General features: G+C 31.0%; 4 protein-coding genes across 4 annotated transcripts; 1 reads left to right on the top strand and 3 right to left on the bottom strand.

Annotated features, from left to right (window-relative positions):
• Positions 1–1,574: 1,574 nt before the first annotated feature.
• Positions 1,575–5,331, bottom strand: LOC130445147 (CDAN1-interacting nuclease 1). The gene is made up of 5 exons (XM_056780671.1): positions 4,924–5,331; positions 4,435–4,756; positions 4,328–4,377; positions 3,074–3,313; positions 1,575–1,745 (listed from the first exon to the last, which is right to left on the bottom strand). Exons 1-5 carry the CDS (start codon positions 5,019–5,021, stop codon positions 1,610–1,612), a joined length of 846 nt encoding a protein of 281 aa, XP_056636649.1. The 5' UTR covers positions 5,022–5,331; the 3' UTR covers positions 1,575–1,609.
• A 2,127-nt stretch (positions 5,332–7,458) lies between these two features.
• LOC130445584 (bromodomain adjacent to zinc finger domain protein 1A) lies at positions 7,459–17,817 on the bottom strand. Its single transcript, XM_056781295.1, has 16 exons — positions 17,342–17,817; positions 16,526–16,873; positions 14,344–14,938; positions 14,009–14,285; positions 13,459–13,660; positions 12,951–13,385; positions 12,505–12,715; positions 12,077–12,390; positions 11,769–12,018; positions 11,177–11,426; positions 10,757–11,016; positions 9,968–10,212; positions 9,419–9,600; positions 9,158–9,318; positions 8,089–8,252; positions 7,459–7,733 (listed from the first exon to the last, which is right to left on the bottom strand). Exons 1-16 carry the CDS (start codon positions 17,452–17,454, stop codon positions 7,613–7,615), a joined length of 4,128 nt encoding a protein of 1,375 aa, XP_056637273.1. The 5' UTR covers positions 17,455–17,817; the 3' UTR covers positions 7,459–7,612.
• Positions 17,818–18,097: 280 nt separating this feature from the next.
• Positions 18,098–21,435, top strand: LOC130445737 (39S ribosomal protein L13, mitochondrial). The gene is made up of 4 exons (XM_056781578.1): positions 18,098–18,234; positions 18,295–18,418; positions 18,531–18,685; positions 21,118–21,435. Exons 1-4 carry the CDS (start codon positions 18,211–18,213, stop codon positions 21,349–21,351), a joined length of 537 nt encoding a protein of 178 aa, XP_056637556.1. The 5' UTR covers positions 18,098–18,210; the 3' UTR covers positions 21,352–21,435.
• Positions 21,436–22,253: 818 nt separating this feature from the next.
• On the bottom strand, positions 22,254–26,134 carry LOC130445736 (39S ribosomal protein L40, mitochondrial). Its single transcript, XM_056781577.1, has 5 exons — positions 25,991–26,134; positions 25,857–25,937; positions 25,630–25,800; positions 23,921–24,119; positions 22,254–22,480 (listed from the first exon to the last, which is right to left on the bottom strand). The coding sequence occupies exons 1-5, from the start codon at positions 26,023–26,025 to the stop codon at positions 22,370–22,372; spliced, it is 597 nt and encodes a 198-aa protein (XP_056637555.1). The 5' UTR covers positions 26,026–26,134; the 3' UTR covers positions 22,254–22,369.
• Positions 26,135–26,267: the final 133 nt, after the last annotated feature.

Here is a 26,267-nt window from a genome sequence, read left to right as displayed (position 1 = left end):
CCTATAAAAAGTCGTTAATTTTTAAACTATAGTAAATCGCACCTAAAAGTAAAAATATCGATAAATCAAAATATCGATATTTTTTATTCTGCATAAATCGATATTGTTTAAAAATATCGAAACGATATTTATCCTACATAGAGATGGGAGTACGATAGAAATACTAGTTAGTCTTTCAAAAGTGTAGGCGCGAAAGAAGCATAGATATAAAAAAACAATTTTTTTCAAATCTATTCAGGTTATTATAGGTTTGTTCTTGGTAACTGCACTGGCAGAACTAATTCAGGAAGTGTACACTAAAGCGTTCTTTGTAGCAGAACCAACGCTAGTATCGCTGTTCTTAGTAGCAGTGCAAGAGAGCTAGTTCAACCAGTTCACTATACTGCACGCACTGGGTGTAGTTTAGCCAGTGCAGTGCAAGAACAGAGTTGTAAACAGAGGTAGGTGTTATAAAATAATGAAACAACTGTTGTAAAATATTAGTGTAATCTATGAATAAAGAAAAAACTTAGTATATATAAATGAAATACCAATAAATATGTCGGATACCGCAAAAATCAATGAATACATTAGATTCAATATATACTTCTATTTTATCGACTATTCTACATTTATATATTTTTTCTTACCATTATTAACCTCAAATAACATTTCTGGAAATGGTGGTACTACATCTTCGTCATAGGACGAATTTAAAACAACAAAAAGTACTAAATTGTTTTCCATTATTGCTAATACTACAAGGCCCGACAGTTTCTATAAATGGAAGTTATTCTGACTAAGTGAAACAAATAGTGTATCGCTCTCTCTCTCTCATCCGGTCGCTTTAGTTCTACGCATCTTTTGCGAGCATGAAGTTTGCGCAGAATAGAGACGTAACGTAGAGACATTTTTTCCATATAGGAGTATTACATATATGGCCTGAATCACAACAAATAACCTCAAATACAACAATAAACAAATGCTCCATTGCTCTCTGCACTATACCGTTCTTTGTATCCAATCGTATCCTATATACTCATGAACCAGTCTGCACTGATCCACTTCAGAACAGTTCCAGTGCAGCTACCAAAAACAAATCTTTTGCTTGATATAGTTGAAATATTCTATAAAAAATTGGAAATTATAGTATTTCGATTTTTTAGGATTTTCGGAGATTTTCAATTTTAAAAAATTTAACAATTAATGGGTTGGAGATATGATAGTGAGTGTGAGGACTTTTTTTATTCGAAATATTGTAAAGAATATAAAAAATTAATTGTTTGCAAAAAATGCTATTTTTCTGGTTTATTTAGTTTTTCGTTGTGTCAATGTTGTTACACTTTTATAATCAAGAACATCTCCCGGACTTAAAAAAAATACGAATTAAAACAATTTCGCAAACTAATACGCTACTATGCTCTAGTTTATAAACATAAAATTACAAAAATAAGTTTTTTCATAATTATAATAGTTTAAAAATATTTTGATGTAGATCAAAGTTTACGCTAACCCATACTCATGAAAGAAAAGCCAAAAAGAGCGAAAGCTTCCAGAAATAATTAATTAACAGAAGAAATAAAATATCTTCAGAATAATTTTCTATGTTTTATTGAGCTTAATTAATAATTCACAGATCAAAATTTGGAGGTGGTATTTGAACGAAATTCTTTGGTAGATGATCTCTAATTATGTATCTTTTGTCATTCGTTTTTAGTATTGTATCAAGGAAACCAAACCAGTATATTACTAAACCTGGTCCAAACCTAGAAAAAAAAATTATACTGTATTAAATAACAATGTCATATGTACAACACTGGTTGGATATTGATGGTGTCAAGATATTCCATTCATCAGGCACTGATGGTAAGACGAGGAGTTTAACTCAGCATGGTGACGTTTTTGTAATTTGCAAAAATAATTTTTGTAGAATTAAAATTCCTTTTTATGAACAATATTCCCTTACACCTCTTACGCCTCTTTGTACATGCCAAAAAATTTTGATAATAAAATCAATGATAAACCATCGTTTTATGAACATGACAGGAATCTCATTTTCCCAAGAAAGTGTCAATGAAAAACCAAGAAATCTGGTAAATCGTAAGTCTTTTTTATACTCTTTCAGTACTCCATAAAACAAGAACCAAAAAAAACGCGGACAGTCACTGGTCCAATCTCTCCAATTCTACTTTGAAGACCTTCATAAAAAATAAAACAGCAAAGTTGGCAATAACTTGTAAGTAAGGAACAGAAAACGAAGCCTATCGTCCTAACTGGTCCTCTTAGCATTCTGAGAAAGTGTGGGTGTTCTTTGATGTAGTCATAAATGCCATGTCTTCTAAATTAAGCTTTATGAAATTACGTTAACAACTTTACAACAACAAGAAATGCAGAAAATTCGTTCTCATTATTGTATTCTACATTGATGGCTTGAAAATGAGAAATGAACAAGTAGGGGCAGGAAAATATGGTTGGAGAACCTGATGGAATCAGAACCTATCACTTTCCAGGCGGAAACCTACGCTATTCATATATGAGCATTGTACACAACGCAATAACGAGATATTCATTCTATCAAACAGCAAGGATCCATCCAAGCTATTGACTTTCAAATAATTGACTTAAAGTGAGTATAGATATATACAAAGAGCAAACAAAGGACCTTTCATTAAGTAAAGATGAGCTAAGATTAGTTAATGGTTTGCTCACTGGAGACTGTCTGGTGAATTATCATCTGAAAAACTCCAGATATATCTTGTTGTTTCTGCAAGAAATAAAACAGTGGAGCACCTCCGCTGTGAGTGCCATGCTGTACATTGACAAAGGCTGCATTACTTACATTCACGCTTATTAGAACCAGAAGAGTCATTGCTACCTCACTCATAAACAGTTGAAGATACCCAATATATCAATAGGTGAAATTATTAGCTTAGCGTTTACGCCCTAGATCATATAATATAATCTAATAATACTGATTATCCTAAATATTAGTGGCCGTCATTTTTTTTAACCATGATTTTATTAAATTTGGAAAAGTTTTGTTATGCAGATGGTAAAATCAATTAAAATTAAGAGAAAATGGTAAGGAGGATACCTGTTCCAGTAACTGAGATATTGATTTTTCATATACTCTTTGTGAATTTCCGGGTCACCAAATAACGCTTTACTCTCTATCCAATTGATTACAAATCCATTTATTGAAATTGGAACTTCTAATTTACAATCTGGAGTTTTGTCATAACCATGTTTTCTAAGTTGCTCTTCGTCTCTAAAACCTAATCCCAACTGTGTGGCTTCTCTATACAATTTTATTTCATACTGTTGTCCTAAAGAACTATTACAAGAAAAATTGAACTTTAGCAAAAAATAAACAAAAACATTGCATCAAATATGTACCAATTTCAAAAATCCACCTTTTTTACCCATTTACCTCATTTAACATATTTGAAACTGAACTTCTGGACAAAATTAATGCACCACTCATATAAAATAAATCTGCTGATCATCAGACTGTTCTACTAAATTTGTTATATAATCTTCAGAACCATTAGTTGAAGGTTATTAATAAGAATTGATCAATACAAAATTATTAAAGTAGATTTGTGAAGTTGAAAATGGGGTGAATTAAAAAAATTAAAGAGTATTTGAATTTATATTGGCAGGAGATTGTGTAATCCAAGGCGCAATCGTAAAAAGTGAGAATATAAGACAAAATCAGAAACATGTAGTAAATCTCAGGTCTGAAACAATCAAAGAGATTTCTGTCTTATTAGACCAAATAGTCACAAGAGGCCCATTCATTAAGCAAAGATGAGCTAAGAAAAGTTACTGGTATGCTCACTGGACACTGTGTCAGTTGAACTCCCGATAGACGTGTTGTTTCTACAAGGAACCAAAGAACACAATACTTAATTCAAGCTTCTTATAGCCATATGTAGCCTAATAATACTGATTGTCCAACATGTTAATAGCCAATTTTATTAAATTTGAAAAACTGACTGGTAAACATTCTGGGGACTTTACTCTCTAGCTTATCAAATCTACTCTTTAGAACAATTACTGGAGGGTGCTTGACTATAATTAACATTCTATCATAGCAAATTTTGTAAAGTTGAAAATAGGACGAGTAAAAAAATTGAAGAGCATTTGAATAGGCAGAAATATGAGTATTGTTTTTGATGCAATTGTACAAGATCATCTAAAATATTCATATGCAACTGTCAGACACATCCCAAATGATATAACAGAATTACAATTCTTTGCATTTATTTAAATTAATAAATTTTTTTTTCAAATGCGTTAAATAGATATGATAGATAGATAGATAGATATGATTAGAGAAACATACCTTTTCATAACATCTGTTATTGGGCTGTATACGTTATCATATAAAGTGCACTAGAAAAAATGATACATTTATGAATGAATATTTGTTTGTAACTTTGCGATACTTACCAAAAATACTTCATATGCTAATTTTGGGTCCGTTATTAGAGCAGTATCTCTCATATAAATATTAATATTACAAGCAATATCAGTTTGTTCATTACCCATCTGTTCAAAATGTTTATTTAAGATTATTTTAGCTACTAAACACGGAGCAACATCAAATTTTTCAGCGATTCTTACTATTATTCCAGATGGTTCTTCCTGTGCTACAGATTCTTGGTAGCTGTCCCAAAATATTTGTTTGTTACTTTGAGTTTTTGGGTGATTGATTTTCATTCTTTTTTGAAATTCAAATTGGAGGATACTATATAAAGTATCATAGCTTTGACTGAAAACATTAAAAATTCTGTAGCTAGACTTATAAACTTTTTGAAATTCATTTCCGAAAGTAACTTATAATGATAGATTGCAACGGGAAATATTTATATCTACATTCAGTGAAAAAAACTAATGTAAAAAGTAACATGTATTTTTCAAATAATTCAATATACATACCTTGGAAATTCGGTAACTAGTTTTTTTAAACAATTAATAGTAAGTCCTTTGAAATTTTTTATGGTCGAAACTATATCATTATATTCTTTTAGATTCATCTTATTTTTAAATTATTGAATTTCTAGCACAAAGTAAACTATTGTCTATTTATTTTCACTATTTTGAGGTTATGCGATGTGAAACGTCTTTTTCTTTTTCGGCGCTTTTCGATTGGAAAGACCCTGGCAGATTAATAGTTGTACGAAGCTGGCCCCCCTGATTTAATTGTTTCAAAATTTCGTTAATGCTAATCTTTAGAGAATCGTTAGAGAGGATAAGAGAGAAAAGAAAAAATTTTAGAGAGTAATTGGTTTTTATATAAAAACGATTTTAATTTATATTGTGTGAAGCTGGTTCGCTAATGCCGTAAAAATGGATCTGGACATTTACTTTTTTTAATAATTAAAGGGAGTTAGAGAGAAAACAAAATTAATATTAAATAAATAACTTTCCTTTTGCAAATGATCTGATTTTTCCAAATTGAGCTGATATCAGCTCACCTGTTCTCACTTTGAAACAGGGGATGAAATGGATTGATTTAATGAGTCAAAATGCAGTTGTTAATAAAAAAGTAAAATAAAAATGAATTTCCATATTTTAACCACGATGTTAATCACTAGGCACCAATAAAAAAACAAGTAAATGTACCCTTAAACTTAAATAATTCGTCAAGATGGTGCTACCTCGTTTAGGATGGAGGTAAATATCTCAGTTAATCTGATTTCAGTAAAATTAAATGGGACATAGAATTCAATGAGAATTTAAATGAGTTCAAATTATCTGAGATTTCATACAAAAGGAATACAGCAATAGTTACTTAGAGCGTGAATTATCTTAAGGACCCTAGGACTGAAACACTTCCGGCATGCGCATTGTACGTACACCATAGAGATATTACCATAGAGTAGGCATGCCTACAAGTGAGAGCGTCTCGAGAATGAAAAGAGAAAGAGAATCATTTATGTATTTCTATCTCTTTCTTTTGTTGCGTACTGCGCATGCGTGTCTCTGATTCAACGGGCAACGGTAAAGTGCGTACACGAAATCTAATCAACGCGCATGCGCCATTAGACAGAGACAGCAATACATAAATTATTCTCTCTCTCTTTCTATCGGCCAGACGCTCCCACTTGTATGGGCGCCTATAGCAAGCCTACTCTATCTGTAATATCTCTATGATGTACACCCAAGCAAACCCACGACATCGCTATCTTATGCACAAATCATAAGTCATTCAACACATTTGTAGCAAAAACCTCGAATCATTTTTACTAGTCACATCCGTCGCAAATAATGAAGTTATATTATGGATTGTACCCGATTCGGTCCAATTAGTCCGATTATTTGATAAATATTAGCCGTTTAGCTTTGGAGTCGCATGGGTTCACATACACTGCGCATCACGGAAGTGCCTCAGTCTTAAGGTCTCTAGGTTAATTCACGCCCTACGTAATTATTTAATATTAATTGAATTAATTACTCTCTACCAAGTTTTCTGTACTCTTTCTAACGATTAAAAAAAATTAAACGTCTAGGTCCATTTTTACGGCATCAAGGAGTTTGTTCAATTTAAAATATGTAAAATACTCCCATGAACGTACCTTTCCCATAAACGTACCTTATGCGCATGCGTAATAGAGAATCCTGATTCTATACCCCGTTTTTAAACTGAAAGCACTAGGAATTTAAGTTGGCAATACTGTAGGTTCCTGATTGGTCAAAATGCAGCCGGTTTTAAACAGCACTTTTGACATATTATTGTCAATTGTGTAAATTGTTTAAATGTTTAAATTTTGTTCTTTCTTGCTTTCTTCTTATAGTTTTTTTAAGATATAAAAACAGTTTTTATGAGGACTAATTTGAAAATGGACTTGATAATATTCCAAATATATCGATGCAATCCAATTTCAAAATAGAACTAGAAAGAGAAGGGATCAAATCATTTGAACTAAGTTAGAATTTCTAAACCGTTAGTGAAGTCAGAGGCCGACGCTTGTCTGGGCGACCACGCAAAATATGATTAAATGATGCCGAAGAGGATCTTCAGGAGCTAGGTGTGAGGGAGAGGAGTCGCAGAGTGTTGGACCGTGAGGGTTGGAGGAATGTAGTGGACGAGGCCAATGCTCTTTGAGGGCCGTAGTGCCATTGGTACTAATAGTTGGTGATATTCATACTGTTTAATGTTAAAAACAGAGCAGTTATGTTAACTTTATTTATAACATCAACCATAACATAAGGAAACTGCATCTTAGTTTAAGATACAAAATGTATTGGTTTAGGTTAGAATAAAATCAATCGTTGGTCTATTTTGACCAGATTGTAATATACTGAAATGCCCAATGGGTGTTTTATATATAAAATAAGTACTGTCGAGTAATTCCAAAACCTAATATTGTTTCCACCTTTGACAATCTAATATGAGCGAAATAAAAGATCAATTTTAGGTCATTTTATTTTGAATCAAATCTAAGAAATTGGATAAAATAAAAATCGAAATAACATAATGACATTTTATTATAAATATGGTATCCTAATTAACAGTAGATCTAACTATAAATTTGATAAAAAAGTTGTGAATAAAGTAAATTTGCCACGAACTGCTTAGAAAGCTATATTTGTAAAAAATAAATAAAAAAAATATATTACATTATTACTTCACTCGTTTTTTCTTTTTAGGTGGCTTGGAATCATCAGACATCATTTCTTCTGGTAGCTTAAGCCCTAATTCTTTTGCTTTTTTTTCAAAAAATTTCAATAACCTCATTCCACACCTGAAAAAATAGTATTAATATGTTATTAGTAATTGCTTAAAAAAATAATTATATATTGGCCAATGATTCAGAAATAATACTAAAGTGTATTTTTAATTTACAGTACTCGACTGCAATGTTGATAAATTGTGATAAAATCAAACTTTTTTGAATGAGTTTGAATGTTTTAAAAGGTTGCTGATATTCATATTGAAAACAGTTTCCACTACCACTATTATCACTGCTACTTAAGTTTTGTACCATTAGAAATGGAACATTGAACAATTTAGTCAAATGTGAGAAATGGTTAAATAATTTTAAATAATTTTTTAGATGTTACAACATACATCATCCTAGAATATAATAGGACACTTACTTGTACACTTCAGCATCACTGTCATTGTAGGTATTGCAATTTTCAAATACTAAAACAACGTCTTCCATGAGCTGACTATCATTGCAGTATTTGCCCATGTTGAGTTTATATTTAATTGTTCCAAAATCCATTGGTTTAGTAATAACATCATAATAATCAGGTACCTTCGAAAATGAAAACTTTTTACAACATGAAACAATATTCAGTATTTGGAAAACTCTGATTTGATAGGTATATTAGCGTAAAATCTTTAAAAGTTGATTACAATCTATTCAAATATCAAAAAAAAATGTGTGGTGAAAATGTGTCGTTTGTTCTTGTCAAATAATTTTAAATTTGAAGCCCCACAAGCTGAGATATTTTAATTCTGAAAATGTATGGGAAAGAAAAAAATAGTATAAGCAACTAAAGCACTATTTTGCATGGATGATACCAAAAAGATGGAGTTTTGTGAAATTGTAATTTATTCATAACTTCCAAAGTTTTTTTTCTTCCTTTTTGTTAATCTACTGGTGACAATTTTATAAATCGATGAAAGAAAAACTAAAAGAAGTCAATTTGTGTCTTCTAGAACAAGAAACAATGATGTATCTATACTTAGGGGTGGAAATTAAAGTGAATAAAATATATATATATATATATATATATATATATATATATATATATATATATATATATATATTCCATTCCAAATTGTTTTTCACTTTCCTGTAAGTTTTGCATCTAGGTCTCTGTTCTTCTGGAAAGGCGATATATAAGTATATCATATATAAACTATTCGATTTTTAACTGGAAGAATAATTGTCGCGAATGAGAATAAAATCATATCTATTAGTTTAAATTAAGGTATAAAAATATGCCATGAGAATGTAAAGTCAATGTTAAAAAAACTTTACTCAGTTAACAGAACTGAGTAAACTGGGAAAAATATTTGGTAGACACAAATCTGCAAGAAATAAGGGAGTTAACTTGAGTTTTCTCTAAAAGAACAATAAAATAGAATGCGCTAAACAAATTTTTTAACATTACGAGTTCTGAAATTTTTTTTCTTCAAAATATAAATGCATACCTCCGTTTTTTGAACTGGTCGTATAAATGCCCAGGCATCAGCATGCCTCATAACTTCTCCTAGCAATTCTTGCAATGCCACATTGTGTAAAGGAAGATCTTCCCTTGTATCATCCCTTCGATGGGATCTCCTATTTGTAAGATTAACTTCATCACTAGATTCTAAAATTCAAAAAAAATCAATCGGGATGAGTTTTTATTTTTTCTTTGCAATTGAATAAACAATTTTCAGAAAATCTAATACTACTATGATTTAATTTACCTGAATCTCTTCTGCGGTCTTTATGTTTTGGTCCTTTGCAAAGATGACAAGTCCATGGACCCCTAGGAGACCTCCTCAACGGTGGTTCACAACATTCTATATGGAAACATGTAGAGCACTTTTCACAAGAAATCATTTCTCCTCCAGAACCACACGTTTTACAAAGGTCGAATTTAACATCTCTAAAAATAAATGAAAAATTTTAACACTTCTAGTATTTTTCCAATACAATACTTTTATTTATGTGGTTTGATCTATACTTGTATGTTGCAAATCCTAAGGCTTTGTGTATTATAGTGTGCTTAAATCCTGCTGTTGTGTCAAAAATTCCTAGTGTAATCGAAGAGGAGTTTCTGCAGCGAGATTACAGTATGACAATGGTATGAACATATGGATCTCCTCTCTAGAAAACCTAATTTGGGTGGAGACTGAACTACAGCTTTCAAAAACTGGTGCCTCGAGAGAGGCCCAAAACAGTTGAAAGCTACTGCTTGAATGATCATTCACAACTTCTGAAGTGAGGATATGTGCAAATTGAAAAAAACTTACCCATTAATAACGTCGTCTTCAATATCGCTTTCTTCTTCAGAACATTGTTCATCCTCATCATCGTTTAATTCCACTTCTATTTGATCACAACCGTTTCCTGATGAAACTTCTTCTTCATCTTCAACATCTTCATCTCTAAATATTCTTCTTTTTTTTGTTGGTGTCGGTTGGGGACTCAACAATTTTTCTTGCTTTTCTTTTTCCTTCTTACATCTATCACAAAACCAATCGCCTTTTGGTATACTCTATAAAAAATAGTCATTAACACGCTTATATTAGCTTGGTATAAATATATATATATTATATATATATATATATATATATATATATATATATATATATATATATATATATATATATATATATATACATTAAAAGGATTCTTTGAAGTTGATTTTTGAGCACTTTAAAACGTTTTTTGGAATTTCGCACACTTATAATAATTGCATAAATTCATGTATGATTATGCCATTGCTTTAGACCGTCGGGACTATAATGTGGGTCATCGTAGATCAGGGAAAAAACGCGCAGAACACGTTTGTATATCCCAGATGAATAATAATAGTACAAAAATTATGATGAATTATTCAACTGGTTGACTTTACTGAGTTGTTTATCACGGTATTGCAAGGCGACTGGGAAATATTGAAAGTTTGGATAAGTAATTGGAAATACATTTTTTTTCATTCTAAATTTTGTAAGAGCAATGCAGCATTGCAAATGAATCAAAAGAGCTGATTCATCATTAGATGTGTTTGAATGTAAACTAAAAACTCAGCACTAACTTACCGTTAACTTTGGTTTAAGACAATACAGATGATGGCCCAAATTACAATTGTCACATAATAACATATTTTCGGAGTCCTTTTGTCGCCTGCATATCCTACAACGTGCTAGTAATGCTGACCTCGACCACATCACGCAGGAATCCAACGTACCATAGTGTAGAAATACTTGACTGTAACTAGTAGAAGCCAAAAGTGATTGCTCCCATTTATCCAGTATGGCAGTTTCTTTGTTTTTATCACTTTTATTTACATCTGCCGAGCCTAAAAGATAAAGATAATGACCTGCATAGATATGTATATCCTCATGAATAAATGTTATTTCAGATAGTACTTGATTCTTTGTAATAATTCTATTATAATATTGACAAAAAATGATAAAAGTACCAAAGAGGATATAACTAGAAATATAAATTGCTCTCACCCAACGGTTTTTTCAAGTATTTAGAATCCACAGCCTGAGCCACCTGTGCCAGTGAAATAGCTAAACACGTGACTGATTCTTTAAAATTATCTGATACAATCAAAGGACAATCATTTTCATCTTTAATACCATTTACTTTACAATCGGAGTTAGTACCTAGAAATCTGCCTGGATCTTGATATACTTTTAGTTCTTGTTTAGTGGTGTTCTCGGGTGTGATTGGTCTGTTATTTTTGTCCAACATTTTTGTCTAAAACACAATTTTGGGTTTAATAAGCTTAAACATACTAAATAATGAAAGAAAATATCAATCTCTCTTACAATAAAATGTGTAAAAACAGACGAATTAAATCGAAATATTTTCGAAAGGAACTAGTTTTTTCTTGGTACCTTTTTAATGAAAATTTTAATCATCTCATTGATAATTTATTCAACTGATAATTAATTTTTAGGAATTTTTTCAAATTGCCCTTTGTTACATAATAAGGAAACAAGCACTAAACATATCTAGTCTCCTTGAGATTCTAGTTAGTTCAAATATTTGTTACTTGGTCTTTTGACCTTTTGTCCGATAAATTAATTTAAGATTTACCTTTGCATCTTTATTCCTTTCACGCCTCACAATATCTTTACTCATGTCATCATACTTCTTATTCGAAAGACATTCTCTCCACTCTTCCCTGTTTTTCACTGGCAAAAAACCTAAACTACCAGCAAATATCTTTTCTTCCATTTCTAGGATATTGTCAATGAGTGCATTTTCTAGAACTTCATCTGGGGTCATTGTTGAAGGATAACCAAGATTGGAATCTTCATAACGGTCTTTTATCTTCTTATCGTTTCTAAAGAAATTAAACATAAAAAAATCCTTAAGCAAACTACTATACCATCTTTCTTTACCTTGTAGAGATAATCGTTTCCTTCATTTCTACATTAGGATTCAATGATTTTGATGGCGTTTGAGAAATAATACTCCCCAATCTTTCTCTATCATTTTGAATAACTTGGAGTAGTTCTCTTTCTCTCATTCCCCGCTTATTCAAACTATCTTCCACTTCAGCAAGTTGAAGTTCGTCATAGATAAAAGACCATTTTACTTTTTCGACATTAGTGGAATGAACAGGACAATTAAGAGGATTGGCAGTACACATAAGTAATGATTTGGTGAAGTCTTCATCTACTATTAATCGAGACGAATTTAAATCACCATTTACCTACAGCAGGAACAGAAATAGAGAACGAAATATATATTTATTGACTATTAAAATATGATCAGTGGGATTTTGACAAATGTCTTCCGAAATAACGATGTTGAAGACATAACTTACTTTTGTTGAAGATTTTGCTGGATTGATCTGTTTATTATCAATGTACAGTTTCCTCATATGCTTGAGTAAATATTGTCTATTGGCATTAACTAAATCAGGGTTTTGTGGGCAAATTGATTCATTGCAAACACCAGCATGCATGTCTTCATCATTAATAAAAACTCCTGGTACTGATTCTAGTTTCAAGTACCGTCTATATGCTCGATCATAACTGCAAACATTTTTAAAAATTTTATACATTAGGTTTTTTCATAACTGCTCTATTTTAATAATAAAATTGGCAAATATGAAATGACATTAAACTTCAAAATGCATTTTAATATTCAAATAATCACAGAACCGTTCCAAGTAAACAATCACTCTTAACTTAACTGGAGCTTTTAATGGCAGTTGTATAAAAAAATATTTTCTTCCTTAAATATTTGAAATTGCCAAGCAATACTCACCCCATTAGTGGTTGCCCATCATAAATGGACTTCAATAACTTGGATATTTTCCTTGTATTATCAACTTGTTTTCTTTCAGTACTAATTTCTAACTTTTCTAAACTGTCTTTCAGTTTTTCTGGTTCTGCCTTCAACTCTTTGTGTAATTTTTGTTTTGCAGCAACATACTCCTGTTCGCGTTTCTTTTCTATCAACTGTATGGCTTTTAAATCGTTCTTTTCTTGTTTAAGTTTATCTAAGCGTTCTTCTACTATATCTCTTACATCGGCATATGTCAATAACTGATTCATGAGACAATCAAGTATGAGAAGTTTTTCTTCTATTGTGAGTTGAACGACGTTATGTGTAGCCAAAGTTTTAAGAATATGTGGATGGTGCAGCCGTAAATGTAGACCCGGATCATCCTCGCTTGTATAACCACCTCTTTCGGCATATCTATATGGAAAATTTTATTGGTGAAATACAAAATTATCATAATTCCACTAAACTTTATAATGTATTAACATACCTCCATTTTTGTCCGGTCTCATTAATTCTAGCCCCAGAAGAGAGTAAATGTAATCTAAGAATCTCTGATACAGTTACAGAATAGAGAGGCAGTCGTCCCAGTGGTAAACCTTGATATCTTCTACTCCACCTAGAAGCCATAGTTGCCAGGCGAGTTGCATTTGTGAGGCTAAGTTGATCAAAAACATATTCATCTTTTATATCTGATAAAAGACAAATTAAATATCCATTATTTATTATTATCACAACGTTTCTTTATTAAACTAGCCCACTATTGTTTATTATTGGACATCAATCAAGTATAAAAAACAAGAACTTAATGAAGAATGGAGTTTATTTCGACCACTAAACTAGGGAGAATATTATAAAAATTATTATTATGAGGGACATCAACGAAAGATGCGAATCAATTAAGGATTTTATACTAATTACTAATCTAATAATTTGCAATAAGGGGGATACAGCCAACTTCGTAAGTAGGATAAGCAAAACGGTCATAGGTTTTACATTGGCCAGAAATTCAGAAACTGATGTTATTGAAACGTAATTACCTGCCACATATTCTATTGATGTTCTATATTGATTCGATTCTTCATCCTGTACATTGAACAATGCTGTCAAAAGCATTTGAATAATATCAGTAAGAGGACCAGCAATTTCTTTTTCCGTTAATGCCCTTTCCATTAATTCAAGAGTGACACCGCCAGGAAAAAAATCTTTTGTTGAGAGAATCTTTGAAAATGAATCTATAAATTCCATTACCATAAGCATATCACCAAAATGTTTTTCAGGCACTTTTGATATTACTGGCATATATTGAGGTAATTTCTAAAAAAAAAATAGTCCCCATTAATAAGACAATATGTAAAATTATAAAAAAACTTACTTTTTGATTTTCCAATTGAGTATCTTCCTTTGGCTGTAACCATTTTTTTATTGAACTATTTAATAATAGACTGTCTTGCTTTTGTTTAATCTTTGAAGCTTTTCTTTCTTCATCCTTAGCTTGCTGTTTCTTTTTAAATTCTTCCTCTCGCTTTTTCATCTGCCCCAAAAGATTTACTTTCTTTTCGCCATTTTTTTTCGGTGCTGCAGTTGTACTGTCCCCATTCATTTTAGTCAAATACTTCGCAAGAGTTTCTTGGTTCAGTTTCTTTTTTCCATTGGGCGCTCTCTCTTTTCTCTTCGATACCTCAAAGTTTGGTAGGGGACCATCAAATATTTGTTCAAATTTCATTCTGTTAATTCCCAATTCTTCGATAACAGAAGGTTTTATTACAAATATTCCCTTTGAGTCGTGTTCAACATATTGTTTAATAAAAAGTTTACATTTGTCTCGATTAAAAGAACCTTTTCGTCGACGGATCTGATTGCAATCTACTATCATTATTTCACTTATGTCATTATCGTCTGCATCTAAATGTTCTATTTCATACTTGAAAAGATTGGCAGGTGGGAAAAAGTGGTTTTCAGTTTTGTTGCTGCAGAAAAGAAACTCAGATAAATTTAAATATTAATTCAAATGTAGTGAAGGTGAAGATGGTTAGAAGAGTATAAGAAGCAAGAATTTAAATGGCACATAATGAGCATCACCTTTTTCAATTATGGAAAATGAATAATTTTTGAGATTCCACCATTTTCCGATACGATGTATTCTCGAAAAATATTCATTTTACATAATGGAAAAAATTCATGTTTATTATAATATTATAATAACTACGTATTTTCACGAAGTTCCATTTGAATTAAGTAATTTTCATGTGAAAAAAAATATATACATAACAGAAAAATCGGTTTTTGGACATTTTCTCGCAAGCTTTGAGGTTATGTCGAAAAATATATACAATGAAAGTTTTATATTTTTGATACACTTTTCTCTAAGAGGTCTTGTTCCGCTACATAAAACAAAAAACGGTTTTCATCTCTTGAATATCAATCCATCTCACTACTTCCCTTCATATCAAGTTCGAAAAATTTTTTTTCATTTTTTATGACCTCAACTATATATTCCAGAAGGCGGTTGCTTGCTTTTAATTTTTTTATATAAAAAAAATTTACACCACATATATATAAATGAATGGGAACAAAGTATTTGCCAGCTAGTTTATGAGCGTTTTCGTAGTGGGATTGTGGCAAAATTGAAAGTGTACTAATTTTAATATATTTGCACACTTTCAAATACCTATCTATTCATCATCAGGGACTGAAATTATGGTAAAAGTACAATTTAAAAATATGTATAAAAGTACAAAAATACTGAAATTACTTACATTAATTAATAATTATCACTGCAATACTCAACTTATTATGAAAAAAAAGTCGTATAGAACAGACAATTTAAATCTCACAGAAATATAGAGATGCTAGAGATGAAAATGTAAACAATTAATAGTATGAGTCATGAATTTATCATGTTTGTTATTTTTATTTGACAAAACACTACATGCTTCTATGTAAACAACATGATTCCCTTCAAGCCAACACATTACAACTAACATAATCATCTTGAAATACTATTATGGCTCAAATCTGGCGTTGACTTATTTTTACATACATTGTGGTTATCTTAAAGAATGAACTGCACAAGAGCTTAAAACCAGTTTTTTGTGCAACTATGAACGAGAAAATTTGAGCATTTGTGACCTAATAAACTCATATATTATAATAAATAGGTTGAGTACAGAAATTTGAATGCCAGTATTTTATATCATAGTATATAACAAAAAAAGTGAAATAGTTTATATTAACTTCTGTATCTACTTCTAAAAATTAAAAATCAGTTTTATAGAAACCATTATTTCAACCCTTATTTAAATCAGACATTGCCAAGCTTTCATTATAATGCTAAAATTGTTTAAAATTTAATTTCTGTTAATACAATGAGTAAATATATTCTAATAATGAATTAATCAATTTTAAATATGATATATTTATAATTTTTTTTTCTAACATGTTGGATTGAATTTGTGATGTCAGAACTAAAAAAATACACCAAAAGCATGCAAATACATATAATAGAAAGATACCCTTTTATAAACATTCAAGAAAAAATCAAATTTATAACTTACCCATTTTTAAGATTATCATTTATAATATCCTCAGAAGGTGGAATAACTTGCAACACATGAGAATCTTTCCATTTAGTACCAGTGAACGATGTTTCAAGATTCTCTCCAATGAAATATCTATCTTTAACAAAATTGAATACATCGTCTGCCATGTCAGCAAAAGATGTTCTATGTGTTTTGTTGGCAAGATAGAGAACCGGTAATCTGAGCTCTATAGGAAATTCTTTCAAGCTCTGTTTTGCATGATCTTCGCTCTCTAAAGCTTCTTGATAAGTTAAATTTTGTTTGCCTGTCATGCAACATGTCCATACCATTGAATTGTAAAGAAACATTCTTTCAGAAAATTCTCTAAAATGAATAATAAACATGTAAATAATGTTTGCTAATTTGTTTTGCCTACCAATAAAAAAATATTTATACAACAAACAATAATTGACTAGGTAGAAACATAGTTCAACATATTTTATTGTTATATAATATTGAACTAAAGCATATATTTGGCATCAATAAAAAAATATTCCATTTACTTATGGAAGAAAGAAGAGTCTACACACAGTATTTTCAATTAAGGTGTAATGGAAACATATTGAAAAAATAAAGTAGTTTTAAATAACATATAACATGTTTATTAAATAAAAACATATTTGTTATATTCCACATAACCTCCAAAATTATTAAAAGGAACATTATTGAAGCGATTTTATCTATTGATAATTATGTACCAAGGAAAGAAAGTAATGATACATGGAAACCGTTACGAGTGGCACGATGCATGGCAAGAAATATAGATTTTTAGAAGACGGATATTGAACTTACTCATAATCTCTAAAGATCTCGTTCGTAATTTCACAGTAAAATACTTCTTCATCATCCTTCAAGTTATCCGTAATTGTATGTGTGGAGAAAGCCTTTTTCTTCAAAAGAGGCATATCGGAAGTAAAGCATACAATAGATTATTTGGAGGGAAACTAATGATTAACTAAACGACACAAACAAACTTCACTTAAATACAATTTTATTATACGAACATTTCCCTGACGTTATCAGTAGAAAGCTGTTATAGTGATTTGAAGAGGCGACTTAAACAAACATCAATCAACGAAAATTTTGGCTTCCGATATCATGCAATTTAACTTAGCAAAGCCGTGTTTAAATGGACGAGTTGAAGTGTGGACCGAAAAATCGCTCAAAGCAAAATGAGATAAAGAATGAAAAACAGAGTTTTATTGATAGTGATCGATACTTTATCTCTTTCTAGCCTATAATAACAACATTTCATCCTTTTCAACTGTAGTATTTTTCATGACTTTGGCGGTTTTGTCATGTAACACGACATTTGACATTTAGATTTACAGCTGTAATACAATTGAGGTCAAAGGCAGTTAACGTAACCAACCACTGTTTCTGATAAAAAATTTGAATAATCAATATTTTATTATATAACTAACAACTATTGATTTTTGATTTGAAGAGCAATTTGAAAAAACTACTTATTATTTTTTTCGAATAGCAAATGCCAATTTATAGTAAAATAACTAAAATAGTTGTGGATAGCAGATCTTTTAATTAAGTAATAAATGAAAAAGAAGAAGAATTTAGTTTTCAAAAATAAATTTATCAAATATATGAAAATAATTCGTATTGTTTTTAATGCAAATAACTGATAATCACTCAATTCTATTATCATGTCTGTCTTAAATCGAGTTCAGGTAATTTTATATATTTTATGCTTTCTTCCACGCAAATTAAATCTGAACATTTGCTTATAGCAATGGGCAACATTTGCAAGAGTGTGGCATATATATGATGCTGCCTGGCAAAATCCGTTTCAATCCGCTGAACTAGTAAAAAAATATCTTATGGGACTTCACAAACCTATTTATCATCCAATGAGTATGTATTGGTTTATTCATACTTTAACTAAGAATAAAACATAGAAACTTAGTTGTTTCTTTTATAGGTTTTCGTAATTTTACTGTATATTATTGATTCAATTTCTTTTTAGATGACTGTGGTGACCATGTTATAGTGATTAATAGCAATGATATTGCATTACCTGGAGATGAATGGAAAAAAAGAGTTTACTTTCATCACACTGGTTATCCAGGAGGTGCAAGTTGGACCTTAGCTTGGGAATTACACCAGAAAGATCCTACAATGGTAACTTGTATTTCTATGTCTGTTGAGTTTATGACTTTTATAGTTACCGTGTGTATAGATTTGTATTAACCATAATCAATTCTAACAAAAATATCACATTACTTCTAATAGTAGTAGGGTTTGTGTGAACATATCGGGATATTTTAAAAGTAGCACTTATGATTATAACTCCTTACATTAGCATTTTTTGTAAATTTCTAGCTATCAACTCAAACTTATTAGCTAAATTTTAGTGCAAAATATTAAATACTTAATTATTCTTCTGTTAATAATCAGTGTTTGTTAGCAACTTCTAAACATGTGTGAAACATTATAGTCCTTAATAACATATCTATTGTAGTCATTTGTGTTGTATGGCCATTATAAATTCCTTTGATCCTGGAATTATTTGATACTTGTTTATCGATCTGGTTTAAGTCATGACACTGTCTCCCATTTGTGCTTTTTGGGTAAACTAATCACAAATTTAGCAGAGAGTTCAGGTTCATTTCATTTCAAACTCAACTCAAAAAACCCGCATTTCAAAAACCAGTTATCATATCTCAGCAAAATCTCATATTTTACTATGTCAGTATTGAAATATGGAATTTTACATATACAGGGTGCGGCAGCATAACTTCCTTTTTTCAAAAGTTAATAAAACTTATTGTATGAATCAGAAAATTTTTATTCGTTTTTTATAATACAGGCACATACATAAAGTTTTGTTTTACTGAGTTTTGAAGATCAAATCAGTTAGGTGACGTCCCCCATTCTCCATACACTGAGTAAACCGATTTCTGGCGTTTGTCATGACTCTTGCCAGCATAGCAGGCGTTATGTTGGCAATTTCTTCCTGGATGTTCGTCTTCAAATCTTGTAGGGTCCTTGGACGGTTCACATACACACGGGATTTCAAAAAACCCCATAGGAAATAATCACAAGGGGTCAAATCGGGAGAGCGGGCTGGCCACTCCAAATCGCCCCTAATTGAGATAAGGCGCTCTGGGAAGTGTTCCCTCAAAACAGCCATCGATGTTCTTGAAGTGTGTGCCGTTGCTCCGTCTTGTTGGAACCAAGTGTCCCCTAAGTCCAACTCATCTAGCCGTGGGAAAAAAAATTCCTGTAACATGTTTACATACCGGTGCGAATTCACTGTCACTGTGACTTCATTTTCCTCAAAGAACCAGGGACCAATAATTCCACGTGAGTAAATTGCACACCACACTGTGACTTTAGGTGAATGCAAAGGCCGTTGATGCAATTGTCGAGGATTGGTATCAGCCCAGTAGCGCATGTTTTGTTTGTTTACGGATCCACACAAATGAAAATGGGCTTCATCACTAAAAAAAACAATAGCGTCCTCAGGAACGACTTCCAGAAAAACCTCACACGCGTTCCTCCGAGAATTGAAGTCACGTTCAGAAAGTTCCTGCACAATTGCCATCTTGTATGGATGAAAATGAAGATCATCATGAAGTATTCTCCTCACAGAACGATCGGAAAGTCCAAGGGCAGACGCATGTTTGCGCGCAGAACGCCGTGGTGATCGCAACACTGAAGTTCTAACTAACTCAATGTTCTCCGGTGATCTAATGGGCCGAGGGACTCCAGTTCTTCGTCTTGTCACACTTGCAGTTTGTCTGAACGTAGTGACCCACGTAACAATTGATTTCCGGTCCGGGACAGGGGCCAAGGGGGCGACATCTACCGACTAAATGGCGAACTTTTTAAAAAAGGAAGTTATGCTGCCGCACCCTGTATATGTCAACTAGTTTTTGAAATACAGGTCTGTAAAATTGTCATAAATGGACTCAAATTAGGAAACATATTCTGTTTGATATACAGACCCAGGATTGGTGATATTTTACAGAATTTTCATGATAGACAATCCTGTAAGGGTTCAGATAAGAAAAAAAACTCAAACTCAATTTGGAATTGAGATTTTATCACAAAATATATATTTTTCGAAGTTAATTCAACTAGGGTTATAAATCCCAGGTCATATTATTTTGGAAATATAATGGCTTAATTGTTAAAAAAGTTTAAGACTAAAGCTTCATTTTCAATAATTAAACTCTAAAGATACTTAATCAATACAACAACTGTAACATTGATATTTACTTTGAAAGTATTAGATTGTTATATGTAAGAATCATTTCAATATAAACAAAGAGCCTATCCATACTGTTAATTCTATAGTTTATTAGTTTGGAAATGAATTGTTTTTCATGGGAAAAATTAATATATATTTATAGGTAAAGTCAATAGATTTAGTTTATCTTCAGCCTTTGAAGACAGTAACTCATTTAATGAAACGCTCGTCAGATACTGCAATTGTGAGTGTTGATGTAGTAGTAGCATAAACATTGTGTTCATTATGAATATCACCAATGGTTCCAGAAACTTATTTACTTGAATTGTTTATAAAAAGAATATCTACTATATTTCAGGTATTAAAAAAAGCTGTTTATAACAGTATGGATGGTAACCTTCAAAGGCGCAGTACAATGGAGAGACTTCATATTTTCCCTGATGCTAATGTTCCTACTAAATTATTGGCAAATGTTTCTAACCAGATAGCAGCACCAAGAATGAAACCAAGACGATTAGACCATTACTCTGAAGAGGAGGTTAAACAATTTCCCAAACTTATTGATTTACCAAAAAATTATATTCCTCGATGATAAACTTTCGTATGTTAGTGTAAATAGTTTTTAAAATAAAGTGTATTATTTCTTTGGGTAATAGAACTAATCAATGATTAATTTTAAAATTCAAATCCAAATATTTTCACCCATCATCGCTTCAAATCCAATAGAAAACACCCATAGAAATTCAAACCCACTGTAGGGATCAGTTTTAAGCTATTTACCTTAAAAAATTACATATTCCTTCCATACATTATTCAATATACAGATGGTCCAGTGTTTACACTGCACACAAAAAAATTACATTGCTTCCTGGTATTCCTTATGTGTTGAGATATATCACAGACTAAATTTAAATTGTTTCCAAATATTTTAGGAAATTCTCAGTTATGACATTTATTAAAGGATGTTGAATGAAATTTTCTAGTTAAATCTAAGGTAACACATTTAGACCTACTAGTTTTTAGGAAGTTAATTATGATACTGTATGGTGTATTAGTATCATATCGAAATTGATAACTAGAATATTATAGGAAATATGTTAAAATTAATTTCAAATTTTTTCCATTCTAGAAGTTTTCATGTACAATTGGACAACTTTAACTTAGATGGAAAAGTACGAGTGAATGGTTTCTTTTTATTTATCTTATTCCGATCCTTTTTTGAAGGAGGTTACAGTTTGTACCTGGTAATTTCTCTTCTAAACACTTCAATAATATATGGAGAAGTGGAAGACGTAGAATCACATATAGTGGAGCCTAGTACATATGTAAACTGGTCTTTGTATGTTTGGTAGTAGACTCTCGTCGTGTTTAGCACTAGAGTACTGCCCTGTAAGTGATGACTGATCTCACTAACCAAATGTTGAAAAAATAATATACAATGTTTTGTAACACACCAAGTTATGAGCATCTAGGAATTGAAATAAGTTTTCCTTCTAATTATCCAATTATATATTTTACATAAATTGACAACATCTATCGTAGTGAAAAGGTAAAAGATTTTTACTTTGATTCTGAATTATTTTCCGTACAGTAATATTTTCACCAAATATCTACCATTTCTTTGAAACATCTTGATAATCTCCATCTGGACTGTTGTAATGTTTTATTGGGGGCGTTTCTACAGGACCTTGGCAAACAAAAGGTAGCAGTTGAAAATCAGACTAAAAAATAAAATTTCTATTATAAAAATAGATTAGATATTTTGTATTCTTTCTATACAGTTTGTTAGACTCTACTCATTTTTCAGGACTAAAATATTGAAGTTACATACGAGATGAAAAATTTAAATGAATATTTCAAGATGATTAAATACAACCTGGACATTTCCGGTACCATTTAATGTAGATAGTGAATTAGTACAGTCAAAAGGGAGTTACAACACTCACTAGTGGTGGATCTAGGATTTTAATTTTGGAGGGGTGGACTAAACGCAAAGTAAATGGAACTGATTATACAAAGTATTCAAGTGTTAACGGATTTCATATAATTGAAGACGTAGTAGTGGTAGTGGAATTAGGTCATTCTTGCTAATTATTTACGAGTCTCAAACTTAGATTTGTATGAAATTTACATTCTTACAAAAAATCTCTTACGACTTTTTTTTGGGGGGGGGGGGCTTCAGATAGAAAGCTCCCCGTAGATCCGCCACTGACACTCACTGATTAAGCTGCAATGCGACAATGAGTTGAAGCAATGCTATTCTTAAAATGTCTCATATTGAATTATAGAAGGCATAGTCAAATCAGAGTTTGGTTAGGTAATTGACTAAACAAATCATAACTTTTTATACAACAATTCTGTCAACCTAAACTCAAGTTTTCATCTTATTAATCAAGCCTAACATAAATAAATTAACTTAGGTAACATCCACTTTACGCAAAGACACATGCCCACCAGTGACATTAAACAACATTGCATTAAAACAAGAAGAAACAACTAGGTATTCAAATTCAGAGAAATGGCTAATTGGCAGAAACTCACGACTCAACATTGAAAATAAGCTGCAATAAGGTAATTTTAAAACCCAGATGGACCTAAAGGAATCAACTCTGGGGTACTTCAAGTAACTCCAACATTGAAGTCCTACAAAGGTTTCAGAACACAACCCTTAGAACTATTGTGAATGCCCAGTAGTACATGCCCGATTCCATTATGGAAAGAGACCTTCAAGTGCCTTCAGTTAGAGTTGAAGCCAAGAACAAAAGTTTAAGTTACAATGCCAAAATAAGTGCCCACCCTAATGTACGCTTAAGGAAACTAAGTGAACAAAAGGTAGAGGTATGTCACCTAAATGGATTCAAACCAAACAAACTTTTAAATATATTTAGTTAAAATATAAAAACTGTCAGTTACAAATTATAGTGCGTCATATAAACTTATTTAAGTAAAAGCAGATCCTCATTGAGGGATACTTCGCCACTGCCATCTTTAATTAATATAGCAAGTGTTTATTATCCTATAAAGACAGATTGGGGTTAGAAAAAAAAATTCTCATATTTTAATTATAATGAACTTCTGTTATTTATTAAAGTAAGAGGTTTCCAAGTTGCATAAATTCAATGACTACTTAAATACATATTTACAAATAAAAAAATACTAACTTGTACAGCTTCCTGGTAAAGTTCCTCAGATTCCTTCCTAAGTTCATCCAAAGCTTTTTGTTGGCTATATGCTATCCTATCCAACATTTGCATGTCGGCCAAGTGTTGTTCCCTCTTATAGTGGCACCATTTTTTCAATAACAGTGCTCTCTTTTCTAATATTTCAGGGGAAGGGGGTGCAAGATATCTTTTTCTTGTACTAAAATTATACAGCATGTTCGTCAAAAAAAATTTTAATGTCTTCACACTAGAAGCAGCATCGTTGCATTTTTATCCCACCTTCAAGTTTCATTGTCTATAACATATCTTTTATACATAAGACCGTGAAACATTTTGTAAATCACCTAGAATTTTAGTTGGTAATTTTTGTCTTGCCAAGATTCTCTAAGCGCAACACAAATGAAACTTGTAAAAGCGCTTGGCAACTAACGGTTTAAAAAATTGATGCAGCGTACTATGGAAAAGGCGCCACCCGAATTACAAGATAAAGACTGGTATCAATAATGTCTCAAAATCGTTTTCGTGAGATAATGAAGTAGATGCCAATGAAGATAAGTTTGTTATAATTTCGAAAATTTGATATGAATTTATCTCAAATGCACAAGCTTGTTACATACCTGAGCCATATATAATGATTGACGAACAGCTTTTTCTATCTAAATGCTGTTGCCAATTTACCCAGTTCATGAGCTCAAAGCCAGATAAATATGGTCAAAAGTTCAGGTAACTGGGTGGCAAAGAAATTGATGGAACATTACATCAACAAAAGTAGGAATGTTACATGTGACAACTTTTTCACTAGCAGGACTGTTTAACAGACTGAGCCAAATAAAAATGTACTAATACTCAGCACTATGTTCCAAGACTAACAATAAGTTGATGGCCAGTACATACATTTTATCATCTGCTAGATTTGGCAGCTATAGGTGTTATATAAAATTGTCAACAGTAAAATTAAACATAGAGACTTTTTATTGCAACTGGGGAAAGCATTAGGTACACAGTACATGAATAATAGCAAAACAGCCATTCCTATAGAAATTCCAAGGTGCCAGACAAAGTCTTTCTGTGTAGTGCAATATGCATAAAAAACTGTCTGTACTAAATCCACTGATAAGGAATGTTATTTATGTAATATTTGTCATGCTAATAACAATTAGTTTGTAGAATATTTGAAATTTATTACATTTGCAATTACTTTTTTAGATATGATGATTATAATGATAAAATTCATACTTTGATAGGTGTTTGTTTCAATAGCTTTCATAATTTTATTAAATAAATATGATTTCAAGCAACATGTATTTTATTTTTATACTTTATGCTAAAAACCTTGTGAAAAAAATACTGAAACAAAATTTTCATAGCAGCTTCAGCACTTCTAGTGCTGAGGTGGAAGCTATCTCAGTAATAAAATATAATTTTTTTAGAAATTAGCAATATACCACCAAATCTAATACAATCAATGGAATGGGATAGCAAAATGTCATTTTTTACCTGTCTTGTAAAAATTTTCGATCAAATCGTACCTAAAATGAAGATAATTTATCAAGAAAAACTATAAAATGATCTAAGAAATAAAAAGCTTAAGAAATTTATATCAGTAGTTATACTGAGAATAGCGTATATATACACATTATATATATATATATATATATATATATATATATATATATATATATATATATATATATATATATATATATTACCTCAAAGTATCTAAAATTTCCAAAGGTACTTCACATTCTTCTATTGGTTTCAATTGTCTGGCATTCTTTTCCAACCTCCGAATTTGTTTCTCTATTTTTCTTTTTTTTCTCTCCTCTCTAGCCTTTATAATTGCAGGATCCAATTTTTTTTTCTTTTTTAATGGTTCAGCGCTAAACGTACGTAATACCAATAATTCTAAGGAATTTATATGAACAATAATACTTACAGTAGAATTGGGGTACATTTAAAAAGTAATTGGCTATTTGTACTTATAGTTCTAGCTACAGTTGGAATTTTACAAGTTAATCTGAAATCGATAAGTAAATGATTTAAGTTCAGTGAATATTATTACAATGTTACCTGGAGAAAGTGAAGATCAAATTATTTATACTCATATTAATTTTCTATTAGTAATAAATAACGTTCAATCTCTTTAACCTTACAATTTCTTCTCTAAATTTATAGTAGTTCATTGTTCTTCTCTTCCTCTTCTTTTTTGATCAATTGGACTTGGACAATTGAAGTTCAATAAGTTGTAAATACATCGTAATTTTGACCATTTGAATGTATTGTAATGCTTTTCTTATTTCTAATTTATTTAAACTATTTTTCAACAATGGGGTAGATTTATATACAC

Source organism: Diorhabda sublineata, chromosome 6, assembly GCF_026230105.1.
Source record: "Diorhabda sublineata isolate icDioSubl1.1 chromosome 6, icDioSubl1.1, whole genome shotgun sequence".
Lineage (NCBI taxonomy): Eukaryota > Metazoa > Arthropoda > Insecta > Coleoptera > Chrysomelidae > Diorhabda > Diorhabda sublineata.
The sequence above is the reverse complement of the archived record's forward strand: the minus strand, read 5'-3'. Positions and strand labels throughout refer to the sequence as shown.

Excerpts from the sequence above, each read along its gene's own strand:
- LOC130445737 (XM_056781578.1), top strand. The coding sequence starts at position 18,211 with ATGTCTGTCTTAAATCGAGTTCAG. Across the intron at positions 18,419-18,530 it reads ACCTATTTATCATCCAATGA|ATGACTGTGGTGACCATGTT; the intron begins GTATGTATTGGT and ends ATTTCTTTTTAG. Across the intron at positions 18,686-21,117 it reads ACCAGAAAGATCCTACAATG|GTATTAAAAAAAGCTGTTTA; the intron begins GTAACTTGTATT and ends ACTATATTTCAG.
- LOC130445147 (XM_056780671.1), bottom strand. The coding sequence starts at position 5,021 with ATGAATCTAAAAGAATATAATGATATAGTTTCGACCATAAAAAATTTC. Across the intron at positions 4,378-4,434 it reads TAGCATATGAAGTATTTTTG|TGCACTTTATATGATAACGT; the intron begins GTAAGTATCGCA and ends CATTTTTTCTAG. Across the intron at positions 1,746-3,073 it reads TATCTCAGTTACTGGAACAG|GTTTGGACCAGGTTTAGTAA; the intron begins GTATCCTCCTTA and ends TTTTTTTTCTAG.
- LOC130445584 (XM_056781295.1), bottom strand. The coding sequence starts at position 17,454 with ATGCCTCTTTTGAAGAAAAAGGCTTTCTCCACACATACAATTACGGAT. Across the intron at positions 16,874-17,341 it reads GAGATCTTTAGAGATTATGA|AGAATTTTCTGAAAGAATGT; the intron begins GTAAGTTCAATA and ends TATTCATTTTAG. Across the intron at positions 13,661-14,008 it reads ATCAATAGAATATGTGGCAG|ATATAAAAGATGAATATGTT; the intron begins GTAATTACGTTT and ends GTCTTTTATCAG.
- LOC130445736 (XM_056781577.1), bottom strand. The coding sequence starts at position 26,025 with ATGAGTATAAATAATTTGATCTTCACTTTCTCCAG. Across the intron at positions 24,120-25,629 it reads GAAATTTTAGATACTTTGAG|TACAAGAAAAAGATATCTTG; the intron begins GTAATATATATA and ends GTATAATTTTAG. Across the intron at positions 22,481-23,920 it reads TTTACCAGGAAGCTGTACAA|TCTGATTTTCAACTGCTACC; the intron begins GTTAGTATTTTT and ends TTTATTTTTTAG.